The sequence below is a fragment of the Mobula birostris genome, chromosome 18 (genome assembly GCF_030028105.1).
Source record: "Mobula birostris isolate sMobBir1 chromosome 18, sMobBir1.hap1, whole genome shotgun sequence".
In the NCBI taxonomy this organism is placed as follows: Eukaryota; Metazoa; Chordata; class Chondrichthyes; order Myliobatiformes; family Myliobatidae; genus Mobula; species Mobula birostris.
The window spans coordinates 46,200,615-46,213,275 of NC_092387.1; the positions used below are offsets into that span (position 1 = coordinate 46,200,615).

Below are 12,661 nucleotides of genomic sequence, written 5' to 3' on the forward strand. Positions count from 1 at the left end.
AATGGAAGACAAAGCAGTAAAAAAATAGAAGGCAGGAGCAAAGAGCTAGACAGATTGGCTGATATCAAACCATTAAACCAGAGATTAAAGTAATATTTTCAATTAATTTAAAGCCATCTCACACACATCCCCTTCCTCATGAAATCCAACTCAATAAAGAAAATAAATTACATTTTAAAATACCAACAACAAAGTTGTAACCGGACAGATCAGGGTGGACTTTTCCTTTTGATTGGCATAGATTATTCTGAGACTGTGCTTGTATCAGTTTCTTCCAATTCTTGTAATTTCTAAATTGCTCCAACCGTGAGTTTCAATCCAATAGATATTGGAAATCTCTATCAATATCTTCCCCAGACCAATTAAAGTACCACTCATTCTTTCTGGCATACATAACGCATGTATGCAAATAAGTTCTCAAGCAGATGAACTACTACAAACAGAAAAGCTACAGTAAATCTACACTGCCAACAACATAAAAATATGGAAAGTAAAAAACTTAAATTATAAATCTACATCTTTATCAGGAACAGTTTTGGCTACAGTTATATTTACAATTTCCATAAAGAGACTTCAAATAGAAATTGAAAATAAAAAGCTTAGGTATACAGACCTATCAACAGTAGAATTAGAATTTTTCAAGATTCTGAATTCAGCTTGCAGTTCAACACCTAGTAAATCAGTTTCTCGATTATATAATGCACTCTCCCATGTTAAAAATGTAAATACACTGTATATTAAAGAGAAGTGGGAGAAAGAAGCGGGGTTGGTACTTTCAGAGGAGGCTTGGGGGAAAATCTGCAGCTTTCAATGGTCCTCGACTAATTCTTTGAGTTGGAGAGAACATTGTTGGAAAAACATTATAAGATACTTCAAGACCCCATATCAGGAAAAATATAAAGATACAAATGTGATGTGTTGGAGAAGGTGCGGCTCCAAGGAGGCAAATCATTTTCATATTTTTTGGGATTGCCCTAAATTAAGTCTATTTTGGGAAGGTATTCATAGAACATTAGTTAAGGTACTTAGGTCCCAAAACTTTGAGACGCTCTATTTGGGGCAAGTATTGTTTCTTGAACAGAAGGAAGATATAAAGTCGCTGCAGGCCCTCTTAGCGGCAAGTAAGAAATCAATCACTAGAAAATGGCTAAATCCAATACCACCTACATTAGAAGATAGGTACGAAATTATCTTGGAAATATTTAAAATGGAAAAGTTGACTTACTCCCTGAGAACTCAAAAAGAAAAATTTTATCAAATCTGGAATAAATGGATTGAATATATAACCCCAATGCGAGCAGACTTTAGATGACTCTCCTAATGATTTATACTGCTCTTCTCATCAACACAGTAATATTGCTAACGTAAGCACCCCTAGTCTAAATGTTTGTTTTTTTTTGTTTTCTTTTGGAAAATAGAGAATTAACACAAGTAAAGGGAAAGATTTGGGAAAGGGATAAAAAAATGAAAAAATTAAGTAAGTACGTACATAGGGATTGGATAATTATGTCTGCGGGCAGGAGCAAGCATGAACAAATTAGGATATAAACACCTACAATGGTTGATACATAGGCTTATATACAACATTTTGGACCAGTGGAAATGGTCCAGAAGGGTTATATGGAAACTATTATTACCATTTTTCTTAACAACTAATTCCATTACTTAGCCTAATAGGTTAGATTTACCACAGTACATAATTATCTATTTAAATGTTTATTTTCCTTTTATATCATCTCAATGTGTACTTAAGAATGTATAAATAATTGTAGTTTTATACATATAAAAAAATGGAAAAGGTTATATGTGTGAAAAAAGTACATGATATTTGTGAATTCCTTATCCAAATAAAAATAAAATTTAAAAAAAAAAGAAAAGAAAAAGCTTCCAGCCCCAGATCTAATACAAGAACCTCTATCCACTTACAGATAAATCGGTGAACCAAAATGACATACGAGGGGTGATTGATAAGTTCGTGGCCTAAGGTAGAAGGAGTCAATTTTAGGAAATCTAGCACATTTATTTTTCAACATAGTCCCCTCCTGCATTTACACACTTAGTCCAACGGTTGTGGAGCATACGGATCCCTTCTTTGTAGAAGTCGGCGTCTTGGACCTCCAGTAAGTGGTCCACAGCAGAGGTGAATGGTAAGTTTGTGGGCTAAGGTAGAAGGAAATGAGTTATTAACTTCAAACTTTATGCATTTTCACTCAAAGAGTTAAACTGCACGTGCATGTAACGAGAGCTGTATAACTCATCTCCCTCTACCTTAGGCCACAAACTTATCAATCACCCCTGCTGTGGACCACTTCCTGGAGGTCCAAGATGCAGACTTCTACAAAGAAGGGATCCATATGCTCCACGACCGTTGGACTAAGTGTGTAAATGTAGGAGGGGACTATGTTGAAAAATAAATGCACTAAGTTTTCTAAAATTGACTCCTTCTACCTTAGGCCACGAACTTATCAATCACCCCCTCATATCCTTAATGAGAAGCATCCCCAGTCTGCACTCCTTTAAACTTCTTTCTGTAAAATACATTATTTAAAAGACAAAGTAGAGGGCTATGCCCTATGCCACACTGGGACCATGGCAATAAAACAACTTACAATGATTTTTTCCCCTTTCAGTGTGGAAGCATAAGGCCCCCTTGGCATCTTCTAATGCTATCACTATGTTGCCTCCATGAACCACAATAAAAACTTGCACATTATAACTAAAAAGCAATGAGATATACAAGTGATGAAATTTGCCAATCATAAGGGATCTCCTCTCACCAGACAGATCCTCATGAATAAATATCAACCTGTGGTCAAATGGAAGTTTAATAACAAAATGATTTAACTATTCTGGCTCCTGACTTAGCAACCATATAAAAATACTCACCGAAAAAGATTTTACTCCAATAACCAAGTGAAAAGCCTTCATGAAACTCTCAAACAACATTAAGCACAACAAAGGTGACCACAGCACCAGGGGCCAGAGAGTAGCAGAAAAGACTATTCTATTGAATTGTTTCTGCTGTCAAGTTTAAATATCACTACACAGGGGCTCAGTCACAGCTTTCATGGCTGTATTGTCTGAGCTCATGATGAATGGTCTGTTTAAATGAAATATCCAATAATGGCCAACACCTGTGCCACAACCCCAGACATCAGTACCTTTCTAAAAGAATGGGAGACAGTGGCGGTAGGTGGTGAGAGGGGAAAGAGGTGATGGGCAATGGGAGTTTGTGTTTAAAAAGATGAGGGACCACCCTGGTGAAGCCTTTTCTTCCAGGTGTTAAATAAACAAATTGCTGCTCACAGCTGTGCAATGTTATTACAGTTACAGTACATTAATTATTCTCTTCACTACTTCCCAGCACTAATTCTAAGTACAAGGTCATTAAGGAAATAGATTAAATATATCAAAAGTAACTTAAATTGTCATGTAACACTTAAATAAGGACAATGGATGACTAGTTTTTCGGCTCTTTCTGAAATTTAAAAGAACATGCGCTAGCAAATGATGAAAATAAAGAGATTTTAATTTCTTTGGTCATGGCCCAATATTGAGACCAACACTACTGAATTTACCAAGCATAGAATAATATGGAGACCTGACTGGACTGTGCAAACAAAAAAAAAATTAACAAGTCCTACTGAAGTCATTCCACTCATCCCACTGAGAAGGTAATGAGTTATCTGTTGAGCTCATTGTGAAATACAATGTGGAAATAAACCACCTAAACTAGTAGAAAATAATGATCCGACAGGGATGTCATAAAGTAACTTCTAAAGTATGGTCTCTACTTTTCCAAGATCAGTGCTGTTTCTATCATGCAAATCTTACTAATAATCATAAAGGGAACTTATAACTCCAGGCTTGACTAGCGGACAAGAACTAATCTAATGCCAACCTTATAATTAGATTCAAGGATAATCTGCTATAAGTACATTAATCAGTCAACAATGCATTTTTTTTTACAAATTATCTTTTTGTAAACTATCAGAACAGCAAAAATAACATTAAAACTTACCAATGGAGTATGTGTAGTCCATCTTGAATTTCGTTTTATGGCACCAACAACACTATTTATTTCACCTTGCACAATATAAATGCTTTTATCAATCATGGTGAAGAATCTGCAAAGAAAATGAGATTGAAAGCTTGTTAAGAAGAACTACAGAATTTATTCAGTAGTACACTTTTCTAAATCACTTTTAATGATAAAAAAGCACACTCTCTATTTCCAGTCACTTGAATTATTACAGGTGACAAACTTAATGTCTTGCCATATTTCAGAGGCATATAATGTACTTCAAATATGATTAACAAACATCCAATAATAAGAATTTAATGTGGGATCTCTTCTTTTCCCTTGTGTTGAAAAGTACAGGATTTGAAAGCTGACATTTGATTGTACAGTTGTGAGTTAATCTCTGGATTTTGCTGTGATAACTGATCATTTCTCTGATTTTTTTTTGTTGAATTTGGGCATTGCTGGCAAGGCGAGCATTAATTTGTTTTGTGTATTTACCCTATGGAGGGTAATGCTAATGTTTATCTTCTTGAACCAATGTCGTTCATGCTATAGGTACCAACACAGCACTGTTGTTAAGTAGGGACCTAGGATTTTGCGCCCTGCAACCAAAAAGGTTCAGCAATATACAAATTTGGATAAGTGATATTGCTGGAAACTGTGTGATCTCACCTGCTGCATTTCTCCTGCATGGTAGCAGTTTGAGATTGACAGTTGCTAATGAAAGAATCATGGTAAGCTGCAACAAGGCATCTTTTAATTTTTTTAAATTCTGCTCAATAATGAGAAAGTGAATGCTTCAGGTGTTGGAAAGGTACAAATCATACAAACTTGTTTTTCTGGACTTTATCTGGTGTCCAGTAGTGGAGCTACAAATATCTAGCCTAAATTCTGACTAAGTAACTGACCCAGCTACCTTTACATCTCTGGTCAATGTTAATCCTCATTCCCACCCTAAAAAATCTGAGAATACTGAGGGTTAATGTTCCTCTGACAACAAATAAGTTGAATGTCAAGATCTAAAGATTATACCCTCTTTTTATGGAAATCACTTTTGGCATAAATTAAACTAAGCCAGAATGTTACAAAGTTATTTTTCCATAAGAGCACTGAAAGCTTAATTATCCAAGATGATGCAACGAGAACTGAACATTAATCATTGAGTGATCACCTTTTCCAATGTCTGATGTCAAAGTTAACTGGCCCTTTACCAACCACATCCATTCACTCTTTGTTGTGATTATGACTCCAGTCAGTGAAGGATTCTCTCCAATCAATCCCAATGGCTTCAATTTTATTCCTGCCACTTAATGCCACACAAGACCAAAGATTGCATTAACACAAAAGCAGTCACTCTTGCCTATTCTCAGGAATTCAGTATTTTCATTCACATTTGAACCAAACTGTTATGACAGAATCTAAACTGAGCATTGGTGAGAAGAATTTGGTGAATTTACCGTACATTGGCACTTGGAGCTAGGAGAAAAATGTACGCATGCTATTATCTAATCAGAATCAGGCTTATTATCACTGACAAACATCATGAAATATATTGCTTTGCAACAGCAGTACAGTGCAAGACAAAAAAATTACTATGAGTTACAATCAGAAATAAAATAAATAAATCGTACTAAAGAGGAATAATGAGGTAGTGTTAATAGGTTCGTGGACCATTCAGATATATGATAGGGGAAGGGAAGAAACTATTCTTAAAATGTTGAATGTACATCTTTAGACTCCTGCACCTCCCTGATGGTAGTAATGAGAAGAGGGCATGTCCCAGGTGATGAAGGTCCTTAATGTTGGATGCTGCTTTCCCAAGAAACTGCCTTTTAAAGACATCTTTCATGCTACGGAAGCTTGTGCATGTGATGGAGCAGGCTGTATCTATAATCCTCTGCAGCCTCTTCTGATCCTGTGCATTGGAGCCTCCTTATCAGGTAGTGATGCAACCTATCAGAATGCTCTCCATGGTACATCTGTTGAAATTTGCTAGTCTTTTGTGACATATCAAATCTCCTCAAACTTCAAATGAAGTACACCCTCTGGTGTGCCTTCTTCATGTTTGCATCAATATGCTGGGCCCAGGACAGATTCTCTAGGATGCTGATGCCCAGGAACTTGAAGCTGCTCACATTTTCCACTCCTCAATAAGCTTTGGTGTGTATTCTTACAACCTCTCCTTCCTGAAGTTCACAATCAATTCCTTAGTCATGCTGACTTTGAGTGTAAGGTTGTAGTTGTAACACCACTCAAACAGTCCTTCTATCTTACTCCTGTCTGCCTTCCCATAGCCATCTGAGATTCCAACAACGGTAGTGTCATCAGGGAATTTATAGATGGTGTTTGAGCTGTGCCCAGCCACACAGTCATGAGTGTAGAGAAAAATAAAGCAGTGGCTTAAAGCACACACCCTTGAGGTGCAGCTGTATTGAATGTCAGCAAAGAAGAGGCAATCTAATGACACCTTTGAAACATTCTTCAGCTTGACAACCATAACCAAGTGGTAAAACCACTTCAGGATGAAGAGTCCTAAATAACTGTCTAGAGTTGCCAGAACGTGGTTAAACCTTTCAAAGTTAATGCGTTAAGTAGCCATACTGAACAATACTCCACAGAATTCGTTCCTTCGCCTTAATGCTTTGGCACTTAATTATGCTAAAAATGAACTTTTCAAAATAAGCAAGTTCTAAGTCAAATTAATATATCATACAATACATTGGGAAAAAATAAACACTGCAGTAAGCTCCATTGGAAAATCCCATCAATTTCAAATGTACTGGCACCAATGCCATCAATGTACAACAATATGCAGCCTTGAAAATTTAATGCACAGTATTATTTTCTACAATAATGCATTCCAAAACCTCAGGCAAGCCTATCATCTTCTAAATGATCAATGGAAATTAACTGTTCAAGGTTGGCACCAAATCAGGAATACATATGGCAATAACAGTCACACAAATTGTAAAACGGTACCAAAACTAAGGAAACACCTTTATCAACACTACCAAAATACATCAAATGGGTCAGCCATAAATGTCCTAAATCCCAGACCAGCTAAATTTGCCTGCATGAAATCAAAAGTGACACTACTTTTGATCCAAGCACTATTTCAACATATGGATGGAAATGTAAAGGAAATCATTGTGTTGCCATGTTAAACATAATTTATAAAACACCATTCCATATCCGGTTAGACAGGAAAGAATACAATAGCCATGTAATCCACTTTCACATTAGGTGGCAGTTGTACAATTACTAACACCCACTTTTCTCCTGGAAAAAAAAGCCACATTTAAGTCACCACCTTCCTTTTTCAGACTGTCCTTCAGAGTCAAGGATGAGTGGGTTCTGAGATTGCTGAATGGACTATTGCAAAATCCAAAAAAGTGAACAGGTGGTACTTCAAGTAACACACATAAAAGTTGCTGGTGAATGCAGCAGGCCAGGCAGCATCTCTAGGAAGAGATACAGTCGACCCTTTACCTCTTACTAGCTCTTCTTTCAGTTAGTCCTGACGAAGGGTCTCAGCCCGAAACATCGACTGTACCTCTTCCTAGAGATGCTGCCTGGCCTGCTGCGTTCACCAGCAACTTTTATGTGTGTTGCTTGAAATTCCAGCATCTGCAGATTTCCTCATGTTTGCGTTTTTAAACAGGTGGTACTTAATGGCGTAGTTGTGGGAATTGTTTGGGATGTTGCTTGCTCCTGCTTCTACTTGTACAGTTCTCATATATTTTCAAATACTCAATACCTTCCTAAATGCCCTTTCTTCCATTTTGAACAATCATGACCCAGAACACCCACAAGATTGTAAAATGTGTATTGCTTTCCCAAGTCGACTTTGGAGAATATCCTTGAAGCATTTTCCTTGAAATCGCTTGCTGTGATGAAGCTAATTTTGTAGTCAAACAGAACAACGTAGCCCGCTCACCACTGGAGAGTGGCCAGATCTTCAAGGCTGTGGGTATTGGCCTGGTAAAGTATTGGATTACCTTTCTCAGCAATCTCAATGACATTACCCCATCTTCAAAAGTCAAATATAGATTCTTGCCAAATGAACTTATCAATTGCCTCCAGCTAGGAAGAATAGTAAAAGCCAGGTTCTTTGTAAGCACAGATTAATGGAGAATCCTGCTCAGATACCTAGCAGGAAGAGCTCCCAATATCTTGGATGATAGGTTCTTAAAGACCTCACAACAAATTAAATCAGTCAAAGTTCAAAGAAAATTTATTATCAAAGTACTCGTGTCACCATAAACAACCCTGAGATTTATTGTCTTGCAGGCATACTCAATCCACAGAAAAATAACCATAACAGAATCAATGAAAGACCGCATCAACTTGGCATTCAACCAGTATACAGAAGACAACAAACTGAGCAAATACAAAAAGAAAGAAATAATTAATAAATAAATAAATAAATAAATAAATAAACAAACAAACAAGCAAGCAAGCAAGCAAGCAAGCAAGCAAGCAATAAATAGAGAACATGAGATGCAGAGTCCTTGAAATTGAATCCATTGGTTGTGGGAACATTTCAATGATGGGGCAAATGAAGTTGAGTGAAGATATCCCCTTTGGTTCAAGAACCTGATGGTTGAGAAGTATTAACTGTTCCTGAGTTAGCTTCAGACAAACTACTGCCATATTTGACTACATAATAGTCAAAGTAATACAGAATGGAAAAAGGTAGTTCGGCCCAACTGGATCATGCCAACCATGGCATCCTCCCTGTTAGTTCCAGTTGCCCACATACAGCCGATAACCCTCCAATCCCTCCCTTCCATGTACCTATCCGAATGGCCCTTAAATGTTACAAACGTACCCGACTTGACCAGTCTGTCTGGTAGCTCATTTCAGATACTCACAACTGTCAGTGTAAAAAATTACCTCTCAGGTCTCTTAAAATCTCTCCTCTTATCTTGTATCTGTACTATCACATGATTGGCAACGATGAATATATTGAGTCAGGATTTATAAACAAACATTTATTAAACCCTGATAAACAATGAAAAAAAAAACGAAAACCCTAACCGGAAGTAAACGGCTATGCGGCCATTCAGTAAACCGCTACTCAGTACTTGTTCTTAAAGCGATAAATGTGAAACCAGTTCTTAAAGCAAAGTTCAAACACAGTTCCTCGAATGGTGAACCTTGAAGTCCAAGAGATTTATATAGTCAATTAGGAGAGACTTTCATGAAGTAACGAATTCCTCGAAGACACGACATCACTGCCACTCCCAGCCAGATCCTGCCTTGTCCACAGGATTTACGCCGACGGAAATAAAACAGTTTTAAAGGCACTGACCTTCTTCCTCCGTAGAATAGATCCTGCACAGCCTTTTCTACCACTTTTAGCAGAGGCTATCTCATGCAGATCACTCTTTCTTGAATGAATTCAATAATGGTCGATCCTTTCCAAACTCGTCGAACGTCTCCTTCAGGGACCCGCCTTCACTCTCCAATGTTACTGAAAAGATACATTAATAAACCTGGCAGTGATTGATCAAACTGCCGGCCCAGACTTCTGTACCTTACAACAGAACATAAAACTCCGTTTAAAATCAAACCTGCGTCATAATACACAGCGGAGCGGAGTACCTCATTGACGTTCTAACTGGAAAACTAAGTGCGTCACCAGGGGTCTTTCCCTTTTATACCCGTGGTGAACATGTCATCACATGACCTCACATCGGCGGGAAAATTACATCAGGTGACCTCCGAAAGACCATTACATCATTCTCACGAGATCTCCATGAGGTATGTAACAGTACCCTCAAGTTTGGGCTCCCCAACCTTGCAGAAAACACTATGACTGTCTAGTTTATCCATGCCCCTGGTGATTTCATAAACTTCCATTACATCACCTGTCATTTTCCTGTCCTTAAGGAATACAGATCCAACATAGCCAATCTCTCAATTTCTCACTATAACTCAGACCTTTCAGTCCAGACAACAATCCCATAAATCTCTTCTGCACAATGTCTTTCCTACAACAGTGTAACCAAAATCATACACAAGACTTCAAATACTGTGTCACCAACAACTTGTATATCTGAAACATAATATTCCTCCACCTAAACTCTATACCCTGATCAATGAGGACCAGCATGCTATATGCCTTCACTACCAATAAGACTCCACTAACTTAACGCCATCTGAAAACTTTATTAAATATGCCACGTACATTCAAATTCAAATCATTTACAGTACATATAATGAATAAAAAAAGGAAGTCCCAATACTGACCCCTGGAGTACCCCACAAGTCACAGGCCTCCAGTCAGAGATTTGACCTTTGGAAATCACTCTCTGTTTCCTATCATTGAGCCATTCTAAATCCACCTCGCTAGCTCCAATGAATCCCATGTGATCTAATCTTCTAGATAATAGGGATTAAACTTGAAAATCAATTAATTAGCTATGAAGTGCTTCTAAAATCCCGGGAGCGAGGCTATTTAACTGCAAGCATTTGCATCCACCAATTTTATAGCAAAAGCATAAAGTTTGGGGGGAGAAAAAAAATCATTTTCTACTAATGACTGAGTTTTCTTAAAAAGAACGAGCAACAATTTTAGCATTTGTTGGCATGATCTGCTAGTATGGGAGCCCTGTTGTGTACTTACTGATCACACATCTATGAGATGCTTTATTATATTTTTCCACTGTAAATGGTGGTATACAAATACAAGATGTGCAGATAGAAATAGGCAATTTTTTTTTAAGTAGTGTTCTTCTACTTACTACACAGGCTAAGCTTTAAAGCTTTATATCATCACCACCTTCAAAAATATCTTTACTTACTATTGCTGTTACTTACACTGACATAATGATAAAATTATGAACAAGTTCAGTTTATTGTCATTCAACTGAACACATCTGTACCACCAGACAAAACAAAGGGTCCTCCAAATCAAGGTGTACAACATGGCATATATGATTCACACACATGTCTGTTAACTTGCTTGTGGTAATATTACTTTACAATAAGGTGCATATACAGTACAAGTTAAAAACTGAACAGTATTATGATACTGGTGCTTCATATTTGATGAGACCTGGATGGTGGCAGAGAGCTCAATAACATTACAGCCTGAGGGAAAGAAGCTGTTTCTTGTCCTAATGCTACAGTACCTCCTGCCTAGGGGCTCCCAAGAGATTCTTGGACAGATGGGAGGGATCATTGACAATGCCTTACACTTCTAATAAGTATCTTTAATGGGTGGAAGAGAGACCCCAATGATCCTTTCAGCAGACCTCGCAATCCTTTGTCAGGACGTGGTCAAATGCCTTGCAATTCCCATACCAGACAGTGATGCAGCTAGTCAGACATTACTGACCGTGCTCCTGTAAAAATTGATTAAAATAGTGAGGGGCTAGCATCACTCACCTCAATCTCCTCAGGAAGTGGAGATGCTATTATGCTTTCTGGACCAGAGAAGTGGTGTAGAGGTGGTGTGAGTTATGTGCATTCTCAGAAGTTTAGTGCTCCTAACTCTCTCCACAGAGAAGCTGTGTATGTACAGTGAAGAGTGGTCAGCCTGAACCTTTCTAAAGTCCACAAGGGGGTGGGGGGAACCAGAGGATGGGCAAGGGGTATAGTCAGAGGGACAGAGAGAGTAAAAGGAGAGCATCCTCTGGTTCCTCCCACCCCCTTGTCTTTCTCCCCGGACCTCCTGTCCCATGATCCTCTCGTATCCCCTTTGCCAATCACCTGTCCAGCTCTTGGCTCCATCTCTCCCCCTCCTGTCTTCTCCTATCATTTTGGATCTCCCCCTCCCCCTCTCAAATCTCTTACTAACTCTTCCTTCAGTTAGTCCTGACGAAGGGTCTCGGCCTGAAACGTCGACTGTACCTCTTCCTAGAGATGCTGCCTGGCCTGCTGCGTTCACCAGTGATTATCCTTGTACTAGTTCCCTCAGCAATTGGAAGCATTACTCCACATCTAATTTTAACATCAGTATTTCATCTCTTAATATCTTCTGCTTCAATAAAAGTACTTTTATACAGTGCCTATAAAAAGTTTTCACTCCCCCCCCCGAAGTTTTCATGTTTTATTGTTTTGCAACATTGAATCACAATAGATTTAATTTGGCTTTTTTTGACACTGATCAACAGAAAAAATTTCAAATCGAAGTGATCTCTACAAAGTGATCTAAATTAATTACAAATACAAAACACAAAATAATTGATTGCACAAATATTTGCCCACCTTCAAGTTAGTATATAGTAGATGCACCTTTGGCAGCAATTACAACCTCAGGTCTGGGTGGATAGGTCTCCATCAGCTTTGCATATTTGGACACTACAATGTTTCTGCATTCTTCTTTACAAAACTGCTCAAGCTCTGTCAGATTGCATGGGGATCATGAGTGACCAGCCCTTTTCAAGTCCAGCCACAAATTCTCAATTGGATTGAGATCTTGTCTCTGACTTAGCCACTCCAAGGCATTAACTTTGTTGTTTTTAAGCCATTCCTGTGTAGCTTTGGCTTTATGCTCAGGGTCACCGTCTTGCTGGAAACAAATCTTCTCCCGTGTCACAGTTCTCTTGAAAACTGCATCAGGCTTTCACTCAGGATTTCACTGTATTTTGCTGCATTAATTTCGCCCTCTACCTACACAAGTCTTCC

General features: G+C 38.1%; 1 protein-coding gene across 6 annotated transcripts in view; it reads right to left on the minus strand.

The window, feature by feature from the left end:
* Positions 1-12,661, minus strand: part of gbf1 (golgi brefeldin A resistant guanine nucleotide exchange factor 1) — a 295,188-nt gene that overhangs the window by 271,115 nt on the left and 11,412 nt on the right. For all 6 annotated transcript variants that reach the window (XM_072282597.1, XM_072282593.1, XM_072282592.1 and 3 more), the window contains exon 2: positions 4,022-4,127. In XM_072282597.1, coding sequence (XP_072138698.1) covers positions 4,022-4,127 — 106 coding nt within the window. The remainder of the gene's footprint in view (positions 1-4,021; positions 4,128-12,661) is intronic.